At 46.8% G+C, this 24645-nt stretch overlaps 1 protein-coding gene across 1 annotated transcript; it reads left to right on the top strand.

Moving 5' to 3' along the window:
• Positions 1-12355: 12355 nt before the first annotated feature.
• Positions 12356-24529, top strand: LOC144234200 (putative inactive 1-aminocyclopropane-1-carboxylate synthase-like protein 2). Its single transcript, XM_077767479.1, has 3 exons — positions 12356-12515; positions 23609-24165; positions 24401-24529. Exons 1-3 carry the CDS (start codon positions 12356-12358, stop codon positions 24527-24529), a joined length of 846 nt encoding a protein of 281 aa, XP_077623605.1.
• The last annotated feature ends 116 nt before the right edge of the window (positions 24530-24645 follow it).

Genomic DNA, 24645 nt, shown 5'->3' with positions numbered 1-24645 from the left:
GTGCCTAGCTGGCTCACTCGGTTAAGCATCTGGCTTTGGCTCGGTCACGATCTCACAGTTTGTGAGTTCGAACCTCACGTCAGGCTCTGTGCTGACAGCTCAGAGCCTGGAACCTGCTTCGGATTCTGTCTCCCTCTCTTTCTGCCCCTCTCCTGTTTACACTCTGTCCCTTTCCCTCTCAAAAATAAATAAACATTAAAAAAAAATGTTTTGGCTATAGAAGTCCCAAATGAATTTTATAGTATCAGCTTGTCAATGTCTGCAAAAAAAAAAAAAAAAGGCAGCTGGGATTTTGATAAGGATTTTTATTGAATCTGTAGTTGAATTTGGGGTTTATTACCATCTTCACAATTTGTCTTTCATCCGTAAACGTGACATTTCATTTATTTAGATCTTCTTTAATTTCTTTGAGTGATGTTTTGTAGCTTTAAATGCACAAATCTTACACTTCTTTTGTTACATTTATTCCTAAGTATTTTATTCTTTTGTCTTACAAAACAAGTATGAAATTGTTTTCCCAATTTCATTTTTGAATTGCTCATTGCTCGAGTGTAGAAATACAACTGATTTTTATATATATACTTTTTTTAATGTTTTATTTATTTCTAGGAGAGAGAGAGAGAGAGACAGCGTGAGCAGGGGAGGGTCAGAGAGAGAGGGAGACACAGACTGAAACAGGCTCCAGGCTCTGAGCTGGCAGTCAGCACAGAGCCCGACGCGGGGCTCGAACCCACGAACCGCGAGATCATGACCTAAGCGAAAGTCGGACGCTTAACCGACTAAGCCACCCAGGTGCCCCTGATTTTTATATTTTGATCTTGAATCCCACAACCTTGCTAAATCCATTCATTAGGTCTAATTGTGTGTGTGTTTGTACACACCTGTGCACATGTGTTTCCTCAGGATTTTCTATGTTTAAGATAATGTCATCTGGAAATAGTTTCTTCCTCCTCCTCCTCTTCCTTTTCTTTCTTCTCCTCCTTTTTTGCAATCTGGATGCCTTTCACTTTATTTTTTTCTTGCTTAATTGTTCTGGTTAGAACCTCCGGTACAGTATTTAATAGGAATAGTGAAAGCAGACATTCTTTTCTTGTTCCTGATCTTAGGGGAAAAGCTTTTAGTCTGTCACCATTAAGAATGATGTTAACTGTTGGGGTATCTGGCTGGCTCAGTCGGAAAGGCATGTGACTCTTGATCTTGGGGCTGTGAGCTCACCATGGGTGTGGAGATTACTAAAAAAAAAAAAAAGAAAGAAAGAAAAAAATGACGTTAACTCTGGAGGGTTTTTTAAATTTTTTATTATTATTTTTTTTAATGTTTTTTATTTATTTCTGAGAGACAGAGAGAGAGAAAGCATGAACAGGGAAGGGTCAGAGAGAGAGGGAGACACAGAATCCGAAGCAGGCTCCAGGCTCTGAGCTGGCAGTCAGCACAGAGCCCGACGCGGGGCTCGAACCCACGAACCGCGAGATCATGACCTGAGCCGAAGTCGGACGCTTAACCGACTGAGCCACCCAGGCGCCCCTTTTTTTTTTAATTTTATTTTTTTAATGTTTTTTTATTAACTCTGGAGTTTTTATAGGTGTCCTTTATTAGGTTGAAAAAGTTACCTTCTATTACTATTGAGAATTTTTATCATGAAAGGGTGTTGTAATCTTTTAAATGCTTTTTCTGATCCTATTAAGATAATCATATGGTTTTTGTCCTAATTCTATTTTTTAAGTATATTTATTTATTTTGAGAGAGAGAGAGATCATGGGAGGAGCAGAGAAAAGGACAGAGAGAGAGAGGGAGAGACCCCCAAACAGGCTCTGCACTATCAGCGCAGACCCCGATGTGGGGCTCAAACATAGGAACTGTGAGATCATGATCTGAGCTGAAATCAAGAGTTGGAGGCTTAAGCAACCAAGCTACCCAGGTGCCCTATGCTAATTCTATTAATATGGTATATTATATTGATTAATTTTTGGATGGTAATGCAACCTTGTATTTCCGGGATAAATCCTACCTGGTCATGGTATATAATCTTTTTTATGTGTTTCTGGTTTCAGTTTGCTGGTATATTTTGTTTAANATATGTCCTCACAGAATGCATTAAGAAGTGTTCCCTCCTTTTCTGTTTGTTGAAAGAGTTTGGATTCATTCTTCTTTACATATTCAATATAATTTCCCAGTTAAGACATCTGGGCCTGGACTTTTCTTTGTGGGAAGATTTTGATTACTACCTCTTTTTAAAAAAATGTTTTTTTTTAATGTTTTATTTCTTTCTAGGAGAGAGAGAGAGANCCCAGCTGCCCCTGATTACTATTTCTCTCTCTGTAGTTATCATAGGTTTGTTCAGATTTTCTATTTCTTCTTGAGTCCATTTTAATAGCTGTGTCTTTCTAGGAATGTGTCCATTTAGTTTAAACTATCTAATTTGTTGGCATATAGTGGTCCATAGTATTCCCTTATAAACCTCTTTATTTCTGTAAGGTTGGTATTCTTGGTACTATATTCTCTCTCTCATTTTTTATTTTAGTAATTTTCATATTTTCTTTTCTTGGTCAGTCTAGCTAAAGATGTGTCCATTTTTTTTTAAATTCAGGAAATGTTTATTGAGACCTTCTCTGTGCCAGGCATTATTTTTTTTCACATTTTTTTCTTTAAAAAAATTTAATTCCAGTATAGTTAACATAGTGTTATATTAAAAGGTTTGTCAGTTGTGTTATCTTTATCTTTTCAAAGAATCAACTTTTGGTTTGGTTGATTTTCTTTATTATTTTTCTATTCTCTACTTCATTTATTTTGCTTTAGATTTTATTATTTCTTTTCTCTTGTTTCCTTAGGGTTTAGGGTTTTTTTTCTTATTTATTTATTTTTTGAGATATAATGGACATGTAACATATTGGTTTCAGATGCACAATATAACAATTCAGTATTTGTACATATTGTGAAATGATCACCCCAATAAGTCTAGTTAATACTTGACATCACACCTAGTCACAAATTTTTTCTTGTGATGGGAACTTTTATGATCTCCTAGAAACATATTTATCTTATAACTAGAATCTTTTACCTTTTGACCCCCTTCACACCCATTTTGCATTTTTCTTAACTAAGGTGGAATATCAGTTTATTTATTTAAGATCTTTCTTCTCTTTACTTTTTATTTATTTATTTTTAAATATTTTATTTTTAAGTAATCTCTACACCCAACGTGGGCCTTGAACTCATGACCCCAAGATCAGGAGTTGCTTTTTCCTCCAACTGAGCCAGCCAGGCACCCCACTTTTCTTCTTTTTAATTATAGATGTTTACAGCTGTAAATTTCCCTTTAAGCACTGCTTTAGCTCACCTCATAAATTTGGTATATTGTGTTTTCATTTTAACTCATTTCAATGCATTTTTATTTTCCTTGTATTTTCTGCTTTAGTCTATTGGCTATTTAAGAGTGTGTTGTTTAATTTCCACATATTTTCTTCTGTTAGTTAATTTCCAACTTTATCCCACTGTGTTCAAAGAACAGACTTTGTATGACTTCAATCCTTTTAAATTTACTGAGAGTTGTTTTAAGGACTAAAGTTTGGTCTGTCCCAGAGAATGTTCCATGCAGACGTAGAAGGAATGCGTTTTCTGCTTTATTGGATGGAGAGTTCTACAAATATATTAGATGTAGTTGGTTTACAACATTGTTCAAATTTTCTATTTCACTGCTGATCACCTGTCCTGTTGTTATATCCTTCTTGAAAGTGGCATAAATTCAGTGTCTAGGCTCCCTTGGGGATAGTTGTGATTGACTGCTTTTCCCCCCGTGTATAAGCCAGACTTTCCTGTTTCTTAGGGTGTCTTGTAATTCTTTGTTGTTGTTGAAATGTAGACATTTTCAAGAATATAATGTGGCAACTCTGAAAATCAGTCTGTCCCCTCACTAACATTTGTTATTGTTGCTGTTGGCTGGACCGATTCTCTGACGTCTATAATTTGTAACATGCATGGCCCCTGACATCTCTGTGAGCCTACTGGTCAGCCAATGATTGCACAGGGATCTCCTTAAATGCCAGATCCAGGAAGCCTCTCAGGCTTTGCCAAGGAGCTCTGCATGTGTGTGTTGGGGCATGTGCTCAATGTTCTGGCGGACAGCTTATAACTTGGCCTTTAGCCTTCATATCCTGTGCAGAGGCTCAAAGTCATCCAGAGAGGGGTTAAGGCCTCCTTACATCTTTGCTGGGCGTGCTCACAGCCCTATGCATGTATGCAGAGTTCTTGAGTCCCAGGAGTATGTGGGCACTTTTCACAGCTGTTTATAGACATCTCATTCTTGTGTCTACTTTTAAGTGTTTGGTCCTGAGTGGGGCTGGGAGAACAAAAAGGAAGAGGGAAAAGGAACTAACATTTGGTGAGCACTTACTATGTGCTGGGCCCAGTGCTAGCCCTCATCATGAACCTCTTTCCCTGATTCTTATAAGAATTCAGTTGATTTTTTATTGGAGCGTTTACTTTCTGGATTAAAAGGCCAGGGCTCGGAAAAGTGAAGAAATGTGCCCAAGGGCACATAGCTACTTGAATGGTAAAGTTCTTCTCTATTTCCCATGCCTCTACTCTACAGTATTTTCCCATCACAAGATGATTTGAGGTAATATACAGATAGTCACTTAACAGCTTTAATTGCATGAGCGTGTGTGTGTGTGTGTGTGTGTGTGTGTGTATAATTTGTATACCCAATCCATGCCTTTATGTTTAGGACAAGGCATAAATCCCCAATTAACTTTGAAGAGTTAGTTAATCTAAAAGCAATGTTAGGGGCACCTGGGCGGCTCAGTCATTTAAGCACCTGACTCTTGATTTCAGCTCAGATCTTGATCTCAGGGTTCATGGGATCGAGCTTCATGTCAGGTTCCGAGCTGACAGCATGAGGCCTGCTTGAAATTCTCTTTCTCCCTTTCTCCCTGCCCCTCCCCCACTCTCGCATGCGCACGTGCACACGCACACTCTCTCTCAAAATAAATAAATATCAAAAAAATTAAAAACAACTATTACGATATGACACAGGTGATATCTGTCAGGACAAAAGTCGAGCATGATGGACGTTGGCATGACACCACATTCTGCCCGTGCGGGAGAATGGCATTGGGAGTTCCACTCTGATTTTGGGAGTTCCGGTGGGGGAGGGCAGAAAGGGTGTCTATACGGCACCACCCAGTAGGATTTTCTGCGATAATGGAAGCATTCTGCCATCTGCACTGCCCAGTACGGTAGCCACTGACCACCACACCAAGGACTTGAAGTTGTGTTTAATTATAATCCTTTTACATTTGAATTCATGCAGCCATGAGTGACTAGTGGCTGCTGTACTGGGGAGGTCGGCCATGGCCAGTTTCAGCTCACCTGCTCCACGGGTCTGCCAGCCTCACCAAGCAGGGAGTTGTCCCAGAAGCTTGTACCCAGGACGGCAGCAGACAAGGCTTCTGCCTCTGCCCCTGGATTGTGTGGCTGTTCAGTCTTGCCCGAAGGACTGAGCCTTTTCATGCCTCAGTTTCCTCATATGTAAAATAGGACTAATAATTACTGCCCCAGATATCACATAGGCTTATGACGAGGGTCATGTGACTAATACAGGAAAGAATGTTTTAGAAACCATTAAGTGGTGGAGAAATGAAAAAAAAAATCTGTCTAAAAATATTTTCGGAATAGATGAGTTTCTGGGAACAAGTGGGGTCAGGCTCGGCCGGGTGTGGGGGTGGGGGAGGCAGTGTGAGCGAATCTGGGGTAATGGAATCTGACCCGTAGTGCAGCCTGGACCTCGGCTTGTCCTCTAGACCACACAGCCTGGGTCTGAACTCGCCTGTGGGCTGTTCCAGACTAAATGCACCAGGTGATTGATGAGAGGCCCTCAGGGAGCTGGTACTGACCTCGGGCCGATTCCACACACTTTTCCCATGATTTCCCCACCTCAGTAAATGGCAACTTGATCTTTCCAGCAGTCATTCTTGAGGCCTTTCTTTCCCTCCCATCCCACTCCTGAGGACTTGACTTCTATCCAGAATCAGCCACTTCTTACCACCCTCACATTATCACCACCTCACCCTAGAGTTATCATCAAATCTTCTTCTCTGGTCCTTGGGACCTCTGGTTCCACCCTTGACCCTCTACAACAGCAGCTTTTCCATTATAACGAGAGATCTTTCCAGTGCTAAATCAGATCAAGTCTGGCTCAAAAACCCTGCAAAGGCTGTCTGCCCCGTGGGGGAAGGCTACATCCTTCTGGTGGCCTACAGAGCCCACCCGTTCCCCTCTGACCTCATCTCCAAATACTCCACTCCAGCCATCCAGCTTCTTGCTGGTCCTTGAGCACATTAAGCCTCAGGGCCTTTGCACTCACTGTCCCCTGTTTGGAATGCCCTCCTGCCAGATACTCTCTTGGCTGACCCCTCGTGCCTGCAGGTCTCTGCTCAAATGTCACCTCATCAGAGAGGCTTTCTGTGTACACCTGACAAAATGGTCACCTCTGGCCCTTGCATGCCAACTTCTTGAGGACAGTGCCTGGGACATACTTGGCACTCAGCCATTCTTACTGGATGAATGACATTCTGGGAAGATGGAGTCACTGGCAGCTCAGGAGACTTGTTTTGTGGTTTGGACAAACTGCTCTCTTTGGACTTCAAATGCCCCTTCTGTACATCGAGGCCTAAATACGGGACTGCACAGTATTTTTTTTTTTTTTAATTCTTTTCAGCATTTATTTACTTTTGAAAGACAGAGAGAGACAGAGCATGAGCAGGGGAGGGCAGAGAGAGAGGGAGACACAGAATCTGAAGCAGGCTCCAGACTCTGAGCTGTCAGCACAGAGCCCGATGCGGGGCTCGAACCCACAAACCACAAGATCATGACCTGAGCCAAAGTCAGACGCCTAACCCACTGAGCCACCCAGGCTCAGCACCCGGGACTGCACAGTCTTGAAGACTGCTCATAGTTTGAAAGAGTCCATGGCCCTAAGCTCCTTAGAGCCCCCCATTCCCCTCGAGTGCTTGCCTGATGTTGGCAAGGTCGCCCTCCAGAGGCGTGCTGGGCCTTGGTCTGGCAGAGGCATCGCTTAGGAAGGAGAAGGATGGGCTGTAAGGTGGGATCCCCGGGGTGGTCAACAGGGCCAGAAGACAACTTCTGCAGAACACGGGCCTCTTGGAAGCAGCTCCATTGGCCTGGGTTCCTTTCGGATACTTAAGTCAGGGTCCCCTGGGCCTGTTTTGTTTTGTCCTTAAGGTCCTCAGGGGCCCCTCCAACTGGTCTTGCTTGGAGACTGGTGGCCTGCCACTCCCCAACTGGTTTAGCAAGTCTAGCCCCCCGCACTTCCTCTTCCCACTTCCTGTGCAGTATTTCCTTAGGACGTTCTGGCATTTCTTTTCCTCTCCCGGGAGGTCTTATCTCCCCACCTCCCTCAGACCCCAAAGCCCAAAGCCCCACTCCCCCTGTTTCTCAAGGACACGTCCAGGAGCCAGGCCCATCCCCTCTGTTCTCCCTTTTCTTCTCCAGCCCCAGAAGGGGCTGTCTGCTGCTTGGGCTATTTTTATCCCAGGAGCTTTCCCAAGGACAGAGCAGCATGGTCCCCGAGCCAAATCATGGGGCCGTGTCCCTGTGGAAAACCACCCATCATGGGGAAAGAATCTGGGGTTTTGGGATTTTTTTTTTGTTTCTGGCTTCAAGCCTTCGATTTTTGTGTTCCTTGCTAATTCATCAAGGTTTCAGCTGTTGCTATGCTGTGTTTTTATAGGAACACAGGCAACACCAGATTACGAGTCAGGCTTGGATGTCGTCTCTTGTGCAGCTGTGATCAGCCTGAGTTTGGGGTTTTTAAAAAAAACTTCTTACCTTATTTGTGTCAATAACAGAATGGAACAAAGAGGTCTGCTGAGGTGGGAACGGCAGCGCAGAGCAGAGCTAATGCATCCCGAACACCCACTGGCACCAGCCTCTATTTTCTACACTTACAAGGCCCTGAGGAAGAAGGGACAGAGAGTGTCCAGGTTTTATCTGTGGTGAAACAGAGACTCAAAGAGGTCAAGTGACTTGCCCGAGGTCTTCCAGGAACACATGAAGGAGCAGAGATTTACCCCCAGGATTTGGGCAGCAACTGATGGCTCAGCTTCCTGGGTTCAAGTCTTGGCCCTGTCCTGTGGTAGCTGTGTGACTTGAGGCCAGCACCTTCACCTCTCTGAGCCTTGTGTCCTCACATGTAGAGTCGGGATCGTAACACTGGCCTTATGGGCATTTGGGAAGATTCCGTGAGATGCTGTGTAAGGGNTCTGCACCCCCCCACCCCCACCTCTGACCCCCTGCCTTTCCTTCCGGGGAGGCCCCCAGGTCACGTCTCTTCCGGAAGAGCCAGGTGTCTGTCAGGCTCCCCAGGCTTGTCTGTGGAGGTTCCTGCACCTTGTTTTTCTTGTCCTGGGAGTTTTCTTTTTATGTGGCCTCAGAAAGTCTGAGGTCTAGACGGTAGTNCCCCCTGAAGATGCCTGTTTTTGCGGAGAGGAAAAGAGTAGGGAGAGAAAGAAAGGGACGTGTCACCAGAGAGTCCAGGGGTTGAGTCTCAGCTCTGTCACTGTGTTTGTGGTGTGTTTGCACCACAGTGGAATTCAAAATGTAGCGTTTGTACTGGCGGCAACACCTGTGAAGCATGAGTGGGAGGGGGCAGGGGGAGGTGGGGAGAGCCTTCAGACCCTGCCATCCCAGGAGAGAAGAGAGAAGGAAGGGGAATTAGGGCTAGAAGAATCTTGCATTGCAACACGATTCCAGCTAGGCTGATGGGGAGTCCTTGAGTCAAAGTAGGCTGCTGGAGGAGCCCCACGTCTCTTGGGAGGAGCCCCATGTCTCTCGGGAGGAGCCTGTGTTGCTGGCACCCTGGTCCTCCAGGGGCTGGGAGCAGCCTGGGGGAAGCAGAAGTGGACCGCAGGGAGAGTGCAATGGTGGATCCAGGCGGACAGTAGCTGGGGCTGTCAGTCCACTAAGCCCCGCCTGACGGGAGATGCCAGTGGTCATTCTCGCAGCCACCAGCTTGCTGACCCACCGGGCAACCGTGGGAAATGTGCTGAAGCTCCTGATCCTCAGAGTCAGCATCTGTGAAAGGGGGATGATGATAGTATATCCAGGTCCAAGGACTTGTCTGAGTTTTCCATTGCTGTGTAACAAATCATCCCTGACAGTTTTGGCTTAAAACGGTGATGTATTATAGATTCTGTGGGTTAATGGGGATAGTTGGGTAGTTCTTCAGCTTCACACGTTATTGTCAAGGTTCCTCGTGGGGCTGATATCAGATAGGCGCTCCTGGCTGGGACTGGATTGTGCCAGATGCCTCCCACCCTCCAGGCTATCTCTCCACAGGGCATCTCCTGACTCCGGGTCTAGCCTGGGCTTCCTTACAGCATGGCGGCTGGCTTCTAAGGACAAGCATTCTAAGAAGACAAGCTCCAGGGCCAGAGCACTTGTCATCCCTCTGGCTTGTACCAGGCGTGCTAATGTCCCATTAGCCAAAGTGCATGGCATGGCCAAGCCCAGGGACCACCCAGGACATTCACCATGGCCACAGGGCTGTGTGGGGGGAGTGATGATGTTGTTAAGTGCTTCAAACATATGCCCAGTAAAGAGTGGCCAGAGCATCATGAAACTGCTCTCTGAAGGGCTTGTGGGTGTGGGGGAGGTGGTGGAAGGGGCTCTCTCTGGCCCTGAGGGGAGTTAGCAGAGTGGGCTTGTAGGAGGAAGGCTGCCCAAGAATTCCTAGGAAGAAGGGAGGTGGTAGGGACCAGCTTCATGGAGTCTGGGGATGGTGGGGGGGGAGGGGGAGACTGAGGTCAACAGAAGCTCAACAAGTCTGGGCAGGCTCTCAGGGGACAAGAAGTTTCTCGGTGGGAAGGATATGGCACATGTGGTGTGACGGGAAGGAAAAGTCCTGTGGAAGCTCATCATTTCCTGGGCCTGCCGGGCGAGAGTGACAGGAATCAGCTCCCTCTGGAACATTCCTTGTAACTGCTTCAGTCTTGAGAAACTGGTGAGTGTGCAGTACGGCTCAGTAGCAATGGATGGAAAGAATGAAGGTTTAAATGATCGGGTGGAGGAATTCTTTGGTGGACGGATGGCTGGACAGAATCTGGAAGAGGGGAGGCTCAAACATTATTTCACATATTCTTCTCACCTCCCCTTCCCTTAGGTCTTCACAGATGAGAAACTGATGCCCAGAGATGCTTGATAACTTACAGCCACACAGTGTATAGGTGGCAGAGCTGGGATTTGAACCCCAGAACCCTGATAACAGCTCAGTATAGATCACCCCACACCATACCCGGTACAGAGAAAGGGACATCTCAGGGGATCACAGCTAACAGGGCCAGAGAACAAGCAGATGAGTTTGGTGCCTGCCAAGGTCAGTCAGCCCCCTCCCCCCAGGGAGCTGAGCCACCTGGTCACCCCACTGCTGCTGTCTCCTGCCTGCTGTCCCCCAGCATACCCAGGGCCGAGGTCACTCGGTCTCCCTCCCAGGACCTGAGCTCTTGAAGGGGCCCCTCTGCTTTGAAGGGTGGGTGACATTCATAGACAGTGTCACTGGAAGATGAAACAAAGCCCTTGTCTTTGTGCCCTAGGCAGCACACCAGGTCCTGGGCGGCGGGAGAAAAAAGCATTTGGAACAAACTCCTCTTTGACGGCCGAAGTAGGAAGACCTTGGGGGAAAAGCAAACAGAAAGAGCCCAGAAAAGACTGACCTAACTGAGAGCCCAGCTCTGGCCGGGAGAACAGCTTATTCACATTTGAAGAGCTATCGAATGCTGGCAGCATATTAAGTGTTGAAGGCAGGGCGCCACTGTCATCCAAATAAATCTAGGCAAAGCAATGAGATGGAGAAGCGGGAGGGGAGGGCATGGGTAGGAGAGGTGGGGCGGTGGGGAGGGCCAGAGCGGGAAGGCCAAGGGGCCAGCCAGCACACCAGGCAGTGCGCTCAGATCGTGTTTTCCCGGCACACCCACTTTGTTTGCTTGGGAATGTGGTTCTCTATCTTGGGGAGTCTGATGAAAGCTGTGGTCTTTATTATCCCTTTACCACCAAAGGTGCATGCAGATAAAATGTGAGGCGGAAAGAGAGACCCCCCAAGGCCCGGCCACACAGCCCCTCTAAGACAGAGGTTCTCAACGAGTGGCATTCATCTTCATGCCCATCCCAGAGACTTTCGGTCAGTGACACAGAGGTGAACTTGGCACTGGTTTTAGGGGAAAGCTTCCCAGGTGGTTCTGACATAGCCTCTTGGTTAAGAAAGCTGTCCAGGGGTTCCAGGAACTCCAGATGAAGTTCTTTTAGGGAGCAAAAGTTTTTTAAATCAAACAGTGAGAACAAGGCAGGAATGAACCTCATATAGCCGGAGGTATCCTTACTGGTTTGGGACCCCCAGCCAGCTCTACAAGGCAGTTAGTGATTCACATACCAGCTCTAGAAGATCTGTGCTGTCTTCCCATCATGCTTAGATTCAAAGCCAAAGTCCTTATCAAGGTTCACAAACTCTGACGAGATCCTTTCCTCGAATACGGCAAATACATGCTTCTACCTCAGGGCCTTTGCACTTGCTGCTCCCTCTGTCTGGATACCATTCCCTCAGAGATCCACATGGGTTACTCCCTCACTTTCTGTGGGTCTTTGCCTAATGACCTTATCTAAATAGCATTCCTTCCTGCTGTCGATCCCTTACCCAACTGGAGTATTCCTCAGAGCATTTATCCAACCATATCTATTTATATATGTTGTTCATTTTCTGTCACCTGCTTGAGAAGGTAAATTGCAGGAGGGCTGTATCTGTTTTGTTGCTGTCCTTGTCATCAGGACTTAGAATAGTATCTAACACATGGCAGTTGCTCAATAAATATTTGTTGAATGGATGAATAATGTTAATTTGCTCCTTCCAGTTGTCCAACAGGATACAAATGTCATTTTCAAATTTAGTTAAAAACTCCATGTAAACAGAGAGCTGCCTTTGGGATCTGTTTCCCATATGGATTCCCACATAAACTCTAAACAAGTAAAGGAAAAGTGGTTACCTGACACCTACCAGATGCCCAGCCCCCATAGGCTAAAGAGAGGTATAAGCAGAGTCTTTCTCTTCAAGGTCTTTATGATCCTGTCGGGTATGAGTGCGAAGGTCAGAATACCTCGGCGGGCAGCTGCTCAGGACCTTGAAGCACGGTGGTCGTTGCTCTGCGGGGCTGGAGGAGTCAGAGGGGCTTAGTGGAGGTGCGCCCTTTGAGGAGCAGGGTCCGGAGGGCAGCCATGTGGGAGCCAGTGAGGTAACTGGCCCTGAGGTCCTGGCAGAGGAAGATGAGTTGAGTGAGCCAGAACCACGGGCCCCATGGCGTTTCTCCTCAATCTCCCCACTCCGGGTTACCTCATCCAACCTGGAGATGGGCCCAAACCCAACAGGACAGTTCGGGTACAGGTGCTGAGGCTGAGTACCCAGAGAACACTGGGAAGAAGGTTCTGGATTCAGACATGCCTGGAGTCAGGCCAATGTAAGTGGCATAAACATGGACAAAGTTGAGGAAAACTTGTTGTGTCTCAGTTTCCCCATTTGTAAGGTGAGGCCAAGGATACTCTCCTCACTGGATTGTTGGGCAGGCCAGAATGTGGACCTGTGGACCCATGTCAGCAAAGAGAGCCCCTCATTACAGACTCCCAGGTCAGGTCACAGGTATGTAGAGGCCACAGTCTTCTCGGGTAGCAACCCCCCACCCCATCTCCATCAACTTTCTGAGCCTCAGTTTCACTGCTGTCTTTTTTTGAGATGGGACAGAGGACCGTTTGCAGTCTCCTCCCCCTCTGCCCACATCTCTGTGCCTCAGGCTCCTCTCTCTGAAGTGGATCTTCCTGTGGCCAAGTGGCTACTTAAAAGCTCAGGGACTGAAATCAAGGGGGTAAGAGTCAGAGAGACTGGAAGATGGTGGGGTTGGAGGGCGGCTCATCGGGTTCTTGAGGGGGGCGCCCTGCCTTTCCCCCACCCCCCACTGCCTCCCTCCTCGCTTTCCAGACCTGGAAAGAGAACCCAAGGGCCTTCCAACTTAGGCCACGCCAGGCATTGGACTTGGAATCTTTCTTGCTTTGCTTTTGGAACAGAGATGCCGAAAGCAGCTGGGGAGGAGGGGGGAGGGAGGAACGACAGTGCTCCCCCAATCAGGATGCTAATCCTACCACTGATGCTTTCTAGTCGTGTGACAATGGCCAGGGCACCCCACCTCTTGGAGCCTGGGATCCTCTCTGTAAGNGGCCCCCGCCGCAGGCACCGGCCCGTCTGCTCCAGGAGGGCGCGGCCGTTCGCCCACCTTTCCTGCTCTCCTGCCCGGCTTCACTGCAGCGGTGCAGGCGGCGGCCCTGTTTGCCGTGCCAGAAAGGAAAATAGGGGTTTCGCGCCCCCTCTTGGCGAATCCATGGTACAGCTGTTGTGGTCGGAGGTGGGGCCACAGGAGGGGCTCTGGCTGCCGCAAGTTGTGGGCAACTTAGGAGGTTGTGGGAAATGAGGGTTTTCCTCTGGACAAGCCTTCACTCCACTGTCAGCGTTCACCTGGTGCTGACANATTCATCCATCCATCCATCCATCCACCCATCCACCCACCCATCCATCCATCCACACACACATCCATCCACCCACCCATCCATCCATTCACCCACCCAAGCATCTACTCGTTCATCCACAAATANCCACCCATCCATCCACCCACCCATTCATCCATCCATCCATCCATCCACCCATCCACCCACTCATCCATCCATCCATCCATCCATCCATCCATTCACCCATCCAAGCATCTACTCGTTCATCCACAAATGTTATTGAGCTTCCCTAAAGGCCAAGCACAGTTCTGTGCATTTGAGGAACATTAGTAAACAAAACACCTGAAGAGCCTTGGCCCTCATGGAGTTTATGTCTGAGAAGGGGGACTGAAAATAAACAAGGCACAGAACACATAAGAAAATATATGGTACATTTGGAGGAGGAAAGTGTTGTAAAAAATGACTGGTAGAAGAGAAAATGGCAGTGTGGTGAGGGTTGGAGCAAGTTATGGAACAAAGTAGGTGATCATAGTAGGCCTCTGGGGGAAGGCAACATTTGAGCAGAGACAAGGAAGTGAGGGAGTGAGCCAACCAGGTATTGGGGGCAGGACAGTGCAGGCATCAGAGCTCAGCTGGAGCAAAGGTTCTGGGTGCACTGCCTGGCTTATGTGCTTTATACCCTTGGCATAGGCCCCGAAATTAACCTGGGGAGTCAGAGAGGAAGATTCCTTGGAGGAGGTGACATGCAAGCATAGACTTGAAGGAGAAGCAGAAGTCTGCTGACAGGTGGGTCTGTGAGTGGGCTTTGAGTGGAGGGAACGTACGTACAAAGGAGGAATGAGAGATCATGGTGTGCTGGGAGAGTCACAGGAGGGTCAGTGTTTGGGGTTGTCGCCTGGAGACAGAATGGAAGAGATGTGCAAAGAATGAGATGAGGGAGGTAGGCTATGATCAATTATTCTAGAATCTAATATGCCACATGAATGAGTTTGGATTCATAGTTGCAAATTGGTGGCTGAGGGGCTGACATAAACTGGTCGAACCATTTTGCTCTCTTTGCACATTTGTTACCATTATGTCCCCGAGGTATTTGAGTTTATAACCCCTGTAGGGTAAAGGGGAGCCATTGGAGGCTCTTAGGCACAGGAAAGATGTGATCAGAGTTTTCCATCGTAAGCTATTCTGGGGCTTGAAGCCAGGGACCATTTCCTGCATCCTAATAGTCTCAAGGTCTAACTCATCTGTTCTGATAAGCCCACACACAGAGTTATGCGGTAGTCCCATCATTTTGGTATATATCCTCTGAATCAGCCTCCACATCACCCTCTGTGAGGTAGGTTTCATGATCTGCCCCTTTAACAAGGAATCACTGAAGACCAGAAAGACCCACAAGGGTATGCCGTCAGGGGGACTGGGACCCGGCTTTCTGGCAATCATTCTGTGCTTCCTTGTCGAGTTGTCCTTCCCGCCCAAGGTTAACCTGCTTCAACCTGTTCTCAATCAAGGCCTCTCCAGAAATGGGGAAAGGGAGTAGCTCATTTGTGCTTTAATTGAGATTGGCTTGCTCCGGTGGTTCTCCAGTGCTGGTCGCATTTGAATCACCTGACAGTCTTGTGCTACTGCATGGGCCCAGGCCCTAGCCTCCTTCTAAGAGCTTCTGGCTCCTTATTACCTCCCCAGGTGGTGCCAATGCCTCCAAGGTTTGAGAACTATGGCGCAACGTGTGGTTCTTCCATGTGTGGATATCGCTGAGCCTTTCTCTGTAAAGATGCAAAGAAAGGCCATTTTGGGTAATAGGGAGCTCCTGGGGACATCCCTGTGGAAGGGAAAGGGTGGATCTTATTATTGCCCTTGAAACTACTTTGTATTTAAAAGCAGAGCATGTGGCCACAGAGCAAGCTTACTGACAGGAGGAGGGTGGTGGAGAGGTCTCTGAGCCCTGACATGCAAGGGCAGTTTCATCAGGCATAGTAAGGATTTTAGACTGGAGAAGAGATGAGTGGACACAGAGATAAAGGTAAGTGTGGGGTGGTCAGGAGGGGAGAGCCGTGGGATATGGAGTGCGAGAGGGCCTTTGGACCAGACATCGCTTGTGGCTTCAGCTGGGGCTCCTGGGCCCCGCGTGGAGTAGGGCCGCCATTGGACTTGGGAGGTTTGTGGATTTCCAAAAGTGGGTACCAAGCTTCGAAGGTATGTGCCCCCTTCCAGGAAGAGGCCTTGAGGAAGGATGGGGCCTGGGGTCAGCACACTTGGGGTTAAAGCTCCCCTTTCCTGTCCTACTTTTGTGAGTCACCTCCTTCTTTTGGGCCTCTGTGTTTTCATCTGTAAATGAAATGATGCTAATGTCAGTGCTCTCCTAACAAGAGTCCTTTTGAGGATTAAACCACCCAGACCAGAGCTTGGCTCAGACAGTGCTCAATCAGTGTTAGCTGTCATTGATAATATTGTGGTTTGGGAGGGTTTTGTGTCCCCCTGCCTCCAAAAAGGCTTACATCATGCATACTCATCCTGGATATACTGGGGAGCTTTGTTGAATTCAATGGACTGTAATAAATTATGTCATTAGTTGCTCCATCTGGAAGCTGGGAATAGTTCTTACTGCCTAGAGGTTACTATAAAAGGCTGCATGTGGCTGGGGCTGCTGGGCAGTCGCGAGGCTCACTCATTAGGTAAGTGACCCAGGCTGAAGATGCTGGTCTAGTGTTTACTACGAAAGTCTGGTTGGCATATATGTGCAACACAGGTGAGGCTGCATTCCAATAGAGCTGTATTTACTGAAACATGAGTCGGGCTTCAATTCTATCACTGCACTAAATTCTCTCCTAGATCATTTGCTAATTCTCTAGCATCTTCCAGGCAGACACTAGTAATCTGTAAATTAGCAGAACTCTAGATTGCCTGTTCTAACTCTAATTTCTTTCATTGCCTAATATCCTCGGCCAAGACCTCTGGTACAATGTTAGATATTTGACAGTGACAATGGGTGGCCTTTCCTTTTGTTCAGAAGTTCAAGCCTTTCAGAGTTTCCCAAATGAGTAAGAGGCTGGCTTTTTGGCTGAGAGATGTCTAATGTTAAAGACATCTCTCTCTCTCTCCTAGAAATAAATAAAAACATTTAAAAAAAATTTTTTTTAATGTTTTATTTCTGAGAGAGAAGGAGAGACAACATGAGCAGGGGAGGGTCAGAGAGAGAGGGAGTCACAGACTGAAACAGGCTTCAGGCTCTGAGCTGGCAGTCAGCACAGAGCCCGACGCGGGGCTCGAACCCACGAACCGCGAGATCATGACCTAAGCAAAAGTCGGACGTTTAACCGACTAGGCCACCCAGGCGCCCCTGAACCAGTTACTTTCTTAGGGAATTAGTCCTTTGATAACTTCTATGTAAAGTGATTTCTTTTGACTTTATTTCTCACCTGGGATTAAGAAACTACGTGTTTTTTTTGTTTGTTTGTTTTGAGAGACAGGGCAGTGTAATCAGGGGAGGGTCAGAGAGAGAGGGAGACACAGAATCTGAAGACAGGCTCCAGGCTCTGAGCTAAATGTCAGCACAGAGCCCAACGCGGGGCTCAAACCCACGAACTGTGAGATCATGACCTGAGCCGAAGTCAGACACTTAACCAACTGAGCCACCCAGGTGCCCCGAGAAACTATGTTTTTAAGCTAAATTAGCCTTTTCATCCAGACTTAAACATTCTCGATATGTGCTTTTTTTTTTTTTTGAGAATTGGCTCTTCATTTTTTCCTACCATAAATAATTATGTAAATGTCCTGTGTACTTGGCACCTGCCCCCATATGGGCCTTTCCACTTAATGGGCTAGCCCTGGGAGCAAACTTCCTTAGCTATTTATAGCCTAACAGAATTTTAGATTAGCTACAGCTGCATTCGAAAAACCTGTTTCCTAAATAATATTAAAATCCCTAAGTGTACAATGTGAACTATGACAAATGGTTATAACCGTGTAACCACCACCTCATCGAGTTATAGATCACGTCATCTGCCCAGAATGTTGCCTGCCCCACCTTGCTATCAGTTTCCCAACCTCCTCCCCAGGCAACCTCTGTTCTGATTTTTATCACTGTGGATTACTTTTGCTTGTTCTATAAGTCGAACTGAACAATGTATACTGTTTGGTTTCTTTCACTGAGTTGACCTTAGCTTTTTTTTTTTTTAATGTTTTATTTATTTCTGAGAGAGAGACAGTGTGAGCAGGGGAGGGTCAGAGAGAGAGAGGGAGATACAGAATCCGAAGCAGAGTTGACCTTAGCTTTTAAAGGCAAACCTACTTGCTCAGATTAGTAGTATCCTCTGCACAAATGCAGTCCCTCTAGTAGAGAGGAATTGGTAACATCTATTGAAATACTGGCCCTTTGATGGCTACAGGATTCTAGGTTGGGAGTTATTTTCTTTCTATATGTTGAAAACATTTCAGGGGCACCTTGGTGGCTCAGTCGGTTAAGCATCTGACTTTGGCTCAGGTCATGATCTCCTGGTTCATGAGTTTGAGCCCTGTGTCGGGTTCTGTGCTGAAAGTTCAGAGTCTGGAGCCTGCTTCAGATTCTGTGTATGTCTCTCTCTCTCCCTCTCTCGGCCTCTACCCTGTTCACTCTCTCTCTCTCTCTCTTTCTCTTTCTCTCTCTCTCAAAAATAAACCTACATTGGGGCGCCTGGGTGGCTCAGTTGACTGAGTGTCCAACTTCAGCTCAGGTCATGATCTTATAACCCATGGGTTCGAGCCCTGTGTTGGGCTCTGTGCTGAGAGCTCAGAGCCTGGAGCCTGCTTCAGATTCTGGGTCTCTCTCTATGGCCCTCTCCCGCTGGCACTCTGTCTCTCTCAAAATGAAAATTAAAAAAAAAATTTTTAATAAACATACATTAAAAAGTTTTTTAAAAAGAAAACCTTTCATTGTCTTGAGATTTCCACTGTTGCCTGAAGTCAGCTTTTGGTCTATTATTCCTTTAAGGGTAACTTTTTTTCTTGGCTGATTTTGAGATGTTTGTCTTTTTGTAGATATATAATCTCCTAAATAGATATGTATATACATATATGTATGTATATGTAGATTGCTTTATTTTAATTTGCATTTGTTGGGCTTGTTGAATCCATGCTGTGGTGTCTCATTATTTGGCACTGATAAAACATCTTATTCAGATTGCTTCTGCTCTATTTTTCTCTTCCGTTGGGACTCCAAATGAATATGTATATGTACATTTTAGTTTCTCTCCTATCTTCTTTTACTTTTGTGTCTTCATGTCACATTCTGGAAAGTTTCTTCAGCCTCTTCTTCTGGGTCACTAATTTTTTCTTTAACTGTATCTAATATGATACTAACCTCTGTCACTGAGGCTTTTCACTTTTGGTCAGTGTATTTTAACCTCTAGAATTGGTTGTTTTCTTTCAAACCTGTCTTCTTAATAATTTCCAATCTTCTGTCAATTTTAAGACTTGAGTTTTTATCTCCTTGAAGAGAAAAGCAATCATTTTACAGTCTACCCTTAGTAGCTGGAGTCCATTTTAGTCTTTCTGTTGTCTGTACTGACTTTACCTCATGCTGCTTGTTCATGTGTCTGTATTTTGTGTTGTGGACACTGTATTTGAAAAGTTATCCTCTGAAAAATGCAAGTAAGTCTAAGGTAACCACTTCCAGAGTATTTGTTGGCTTCTTCCCAGGGGATCGAAGTCCTGAACAATATAGGAGGACAAGATTGTTAAGTGAAGTCAATCCACCTTCAGAAATTGAGACTTCCTGGGCACTGTGACATGAAGCCAAGCTGCTGTCCATGTGAGGGCTGGTTTTTGGCTAGCTTTCTCATGTTCCCAAGAGTCTGGGCTAACGTGGGAGGTCTGAGGTTCAAATCCTGGCTCTACCGTGGTCTAGAAGTGACCCGTCTTCATGAAGCTTCAGTTTTATCCCCTTGAATTGAGGTAACTTCTTGTCTTACATATAGAGAAACTGATGCCCAGACAGGGGAGATCATTCTTATGACACCCTACAGTTGGTGCGTAGGAACTATAAAATAGAATCTAGGCTCTCCAAGGCTGCTTTTACCTGCTATTTTAATTTTGCCACTTGTTTTTAGGGGTCTATTTCCTCCACATCTTGCTTCTCCTGCACATAAAGGAGGCTCTGTAATCCTTATCATACTTCCGTAATGAGGAGGAAGTATCTGACCAAGGCCTGAGGACTGGAACACCAGGAGAGGCTGGTACATGGCGAAGGGAAGGAAGGTCGGAGGGCAAGACCGAGCCAGAAGAGCTTGTAGGGTCCTAGGGAAAGTGACATAAAAATTGTCCTGCTTGGAGCCATGTGCTGGCATTGCAAACAAATGAGCTTGTTCTAGCTCATCTCCCACGTTCATTCCCTCTTGCCAACTTCTACTGGTTGTAAGCCCTTTGGCTCTGTTCAAAGGGTTGTTGGAATCAGTTGGGCTGGTTCTGAGACCCCGCCTCTAGCTGTGATAGAAGGCCCCTGAGTGTGACTTAATAGGTAGATGGTTGGAAGCTGGGGAATGTTGAAACCAAGGATATGTACAAGAGGACTTGAGAGAAGGGTTGATACAATTTAGGGACATCATTGCCTTTGCGGGCCAACGTTTTTCACAGTAGACTTTACTTCTAGAAAATATACATCTCGGCAGAGGTCTAACTGCCAGGTTTCCTCCTGGCCTTGCCACATACTCCCTTCCTTATTAGAAAATACATTTTGGGGTGCCTGGGTGGCTTAGTAGGTTAAGCATCCAACTTTGGCTCTGGTCATGATCTCACAGTTCATGAGTTTGAGCCCCGCATTAGGCCCTGCACTGATGGTGTGGAGCCTGTTTGGGATTCTCCCTCTCCCTCTCTCTCTCTTCCCCTTCCCCACTTGCGCTATAACAAACAAACAAAATTGGGGGGGGGGTGCCTGGGTGGCTAAGTTGGTTAACCATCCGACTTTGGCTCAGGTCATGATCTCGTGGTTTGTGAGTTCGAGCCCCACGTTGGGCTCTATGCTGACATCTCAGAGCCTAGAGCTTGCTTTGGATTCTGTGTGTGTGTCTCTTTCTCTGCCCCTTCCCCAGTAACACACTCTCTCTCTCTCTCTCTCTCTCTCTCTCTCTCAAAGCTAAACATTAAAAAAATAAAGGAAAATGCATTTGCCAAGACCATATACTTTCAGGTACTTGCCGTGGCACTGTTTGCTGTTTCATAAGCCTGCTTGGAGAGGTTCTCACAGTAACTGCTTCGAGCAGCCTTTCTCCTCTAATGGCTTGCTGGGCCACACTGGTCTCCAATTTCCCTACCTGATCCTGATCACTGTTTTCTTTGTACCTGGAGGCCCTGGCTGAGGGCTGGGTGGATGGGAGAGAGTCGCAGAGTTTTGGTAACATCAAGGACTTTCAGGGTAAGAAGTCTAAGAGAGCCCTGCATCCAGCCTGAACTGGAATTACTGCTTAAAGTCTGGGACCATGTGCTGGTCTAGTGGAAACTACAGAGCTGTGACATCTTTGATTTTGTTATTAAGGTGATACAGGACAAAGACCTTCAATATGTGAGAGCCCAGCCCTGGAAGAAAGCAGAACACCCCTGCTTCTTGCCCATTGAAGAGAAATCTTGTCCAGCATTGTGGCCCTTCCCACCAAACTGCTCAGAACCAACAGGGATAATAGGCACCACCTTCTGGAAGGCAAAACCACAGAAATCCCTCTTGCCACTTAGCTACCCCTCTAGGCTATCCAAGTATAGATCTTCCTTGACTTAGGATGGACTTCTGTCCTGATAAACCCATTATAAGTTGAAAATGCATTTAATACACCTAAACTACTGAACATCATAGTTTAGCCTCGCCTACCTTAAATATGTTTAGAACACTCACATTGGCCTACAACTGGGCCAAATACTCAAACACTGTCCATTTTATAGTCAAGGGTCGAATATCTCATTTAATTTATTGAATACTGGAAGTGAAAAGCAGAAGGGTTGTATGGGTACAGGATAGCTGTAAATGGTTGTTCCCTCTCGTGATTGTGGGGCTGACTGGGCGCTGCATCTCACTGCCGGTCCCCGGCCTCATGAGACAGGATCATACAGCCTATCACTGGCCCAAGAAAAGGTTCAAATTAGAAATTCCAAGTATGTTCTACTAAGTGCATGTCAATTTTCCACCACTGTAAAGTCAGAAAGTCAAGATTTGAACCATTCTAAGTTGGAGGGTGTCTGTATCTGGAAGGACAGTGTGACTTACTTCCCTGCAGGGTTGAGAGCCCCCTTGAAATGACCCTCTTACTTGTCCGGGAGGGAGTCTGGGCCAGAAGAAAGCTTTTTGCTTGTGGAACTAAGGTTAGTCCAGACGTGAGAATTTATATTTGTTCAATATCTTGCTAAACAGTATGCCTGTTCCTAATTCTGGTGAGGGAAGTTCTTTGTATCATTGCTGATGAGAGATTGGGACCCTAATTCAAGACCCCGTACCATTTTGTCCTGTGGCTTCGTCTGGTCACCACTCCGTTTTCTATAGCAAAGTCCTCGGTTATGTCTCCTCTCTTCACCGACTTGGCAACATTCTTGTGGTTGTGCCTCTCCTCCTAGCTCCCTGTGTGCCAGACACTGTGCTAACAATATAATGATGAAGGCTGACCTGGGGAGATAGTGAACAAATAACAGTATTAAGTGTCATTAAGGGGAAGCATAGATTGCTATGGGAATATCCCAGGCAGACTGAACGTGGTTTGGAGAAGGTGGACGGAGTGTCCAGTACCTGAAAGCGCTGGTGCAATGAACCTGCGTAGGAGGCAAGAAGGCTTTACACGTGGAGGCAATGGAACTTGGAATAGGAACTCAGAATATGGCATCTAGTGGAAGGGCTGTAAATCTAGAGTTTTTAGAAAAAAAGTCTCCATATCTGGCAATATGAGGCCTGTCATACAAAGAATTAGAGGCAGCCATTGGCCTCAGGTTTTCTTCATTTGGGGCTTCTTGGATCTGATTTGTTTGGTTGATTCTTTGAGGCTTAGAAAGGTGTTTCTTAGGTCTTACCCATCATTTTGACTTCTCTTCAGATGAAAGGTTGGTCTCACTACTTAGAGGCTCTCAAAGTAGAGTCTCGGGAACTTGTTCGAACTGAAAATTCTCAGACTCCACCCCAGACCTAGCGAGTCAAATCTGGCAGCGAGGCCTTGGCATCTCTGTCCTAAAAAGTCCTCCAAGTGATTCTGGTGAAGTTTGAAGTTCAAGAACCATGTGTCTAGCCCATGGTTACTAGTGACGGAGGTCTGAGGCAGCTGTCACAGTGAGCAGGTTGAAGGCATTTATAAGGAAGGTTATAAGGACACCAGGAAGGATAGAAGGACTGAGGAAAAATAGACAAAAAAGAGGGGCTGATGTTCTAGAACAAGGGATGGCAAACTTTTTCCATACAGGGTCAGATAATGAAGATTTTCGGCTCTATGAGCCATATCATATGGTCTGTGTCGCATCTATTCAGCTCTTCCATTGTAGTGTAAAAGCAGCCATAGATGATATGCAAACAAACACATGTGACTGTGTTCCAGTAAAACTTAATTTAAAAAAGAAGTGGCTGGATTTGGCCCTTGGGCAGTAGTTTACCAACCTCTATTCTAGCAGAATAATTTACTCAGGCTTTTTATTCTCTCTCTCTCTCTCCCTCTCTCTCCCCTCCTTTTCTCTCCCCCCTCCCCTCTCTCTTTCTTTCTTTCTCTATTTCTTCAGATTCCCCTTTTCTTAGAACACTGTAAAGCAGGAATTGCTCTGATTGAGGTAGAGGGTGGAGACCCCAGAGCATACCTGTTCAGTTTCCCCTTTTTCTCAAAGCAGGCCCTAATGTTCTTCCTCGGAACACATTTTAATGCCATTTAACTACACGGCCTCAGTGTCTGGGCTTGGGACCACTCAAGCATTGCCCTTGAATGAGGCAGTAATTCTCCCTGAGCCAACATGCTGCCTATACCCAAGGCATGGTAGTAGAAGGAGGCAGTGAGGAGCCTGAGATCGAGCCTGGATCTCCTGAGGGTCAAGGAGAGTCTCCTTTGATGCACTGCATGGTCTCTCACTTTCTCTGCAGGTTCCAGCCAGCCTGCTGAGGCCAAGGCAAATACCCAGAGCACGAGTCACCAATTAGGCATGTTCTGCATACCCTGTGGCCAGATGAGGGGTCAGGGCCTCAGAAACCAGAGAATCCACACCCACCTGATGGAAATGATGCTGTCCTTGAAGCACACCATAGAGCAGAACCTTATGGACCTAACAACCAGGCACCTGCAGCAGGACCTGGTGCTGGAAGAGCAGAGGCACAGTCAGGTGGTCAGCAAGAAGGAAGCCCTCCTGGGCCAATTAATGTACCAGTTGGTCAACCTCCTACAGTCTGGAGCCATGGGTGGCCTGGAGCTCCAACCCCCTTGCCCTTCCCTGGATGTTAGTGGTGATGTCAGAGGTGGGCAGGGGGCCCAGTCATCCAGGCAGCCTGATTGGCTAGTTCACCGACTGAGCAATCCTGAAGCTACATTTGTCAGCCAGTACCTGTCCAGCCGTGGGATCGACATCTCGGCCTTATACCACTCCAGCTTCCAGGACTACAAGACCTACCAAAGAGACAAATACCACGAGGACCAGAACATCTTGGTGAGGATGGGGGTGGGGGGGAGACACTTATTCAAGGGCCCCAATCACTAGGGTTGACCGAGTCCTGTGCCAAGTACTGGGCTCTCTTACTCTTCTTAGCTCCGTAAAGTAGACGCTATTGTCACCTTATAGATAAGGGAATGGGCACAGAAACAAGGTGATGTGCCTAAGAAAAGTAAGAGCTATGCCTGGGTCCCCTGCCTCCCAGCTCCCCCAGCCTCTCCTCCTCCCCCAGCATGCTTTCCCTGAATTCCTGCTCTTAGCACTAAGAGTCACTGTGGTCACAGCGGTAAGCAAACATGCCGTCCTGGAACTCAATCTAGTGATGACTGTAGTCAACCACTGGGGGAAGGAACCCGAGTAATAATTCTGCGTGAACAAGGGGTTGGCCACTTCGGGTGGTCTAAGGTGTCTTAAAGGCTGAATCAGCCAGCCATGTGGTGGAGGTGGTGGGAGGGGGGACCCTCTAGGTAGGAGGAA

This window comes from Crocuta crocuta, unplaced genomic scaffold, assembly GCF_008692635.1.
Source record: "Crocuta crocuta isolate KB4526 unplaced genomic scaffold, BGI_CrCroc_1.0 scaffold330, whole genome shotgun sequence".
NCBI classification, from domain to species: domain Eukaryota; kingdom Metazoa; phylum Chordata; class Mammalia; order Carnivora; family Hyaenidae; genus Crocuta; species Crocuta crocuta.
The sequence above is the reverse complement of the archived record's forward strand: the minus strand, read 5'-3'. Positions and strand labels throughout refer to the sequence as shown.

Bases quoted from the DNA above. Each gene is read 5' to 3' on its own strand.
- LOC144234200 (XM_077767479.1), top strand. From the start codon at position 12,356: ATGGCGTTTCTCCTCAATCTCCCCACTCCGGGTTACCTCATCCAACCT. The intron at 12,516-23,608 runs GTAAGTGGCATA...CTTTCTCTGCAG, and splicing joins ATGCCTGGAGTCAGGCCAAT to GTTCCAGCCAGCCTGCTGAG. The intron at 24,166-24,400 runs GTGAGGATGGGG...CTCCTCCCCCAG, and splicing joins ACGAGGACCAGAACATCTTG to CATGCTTTCCCTGAATTCCT.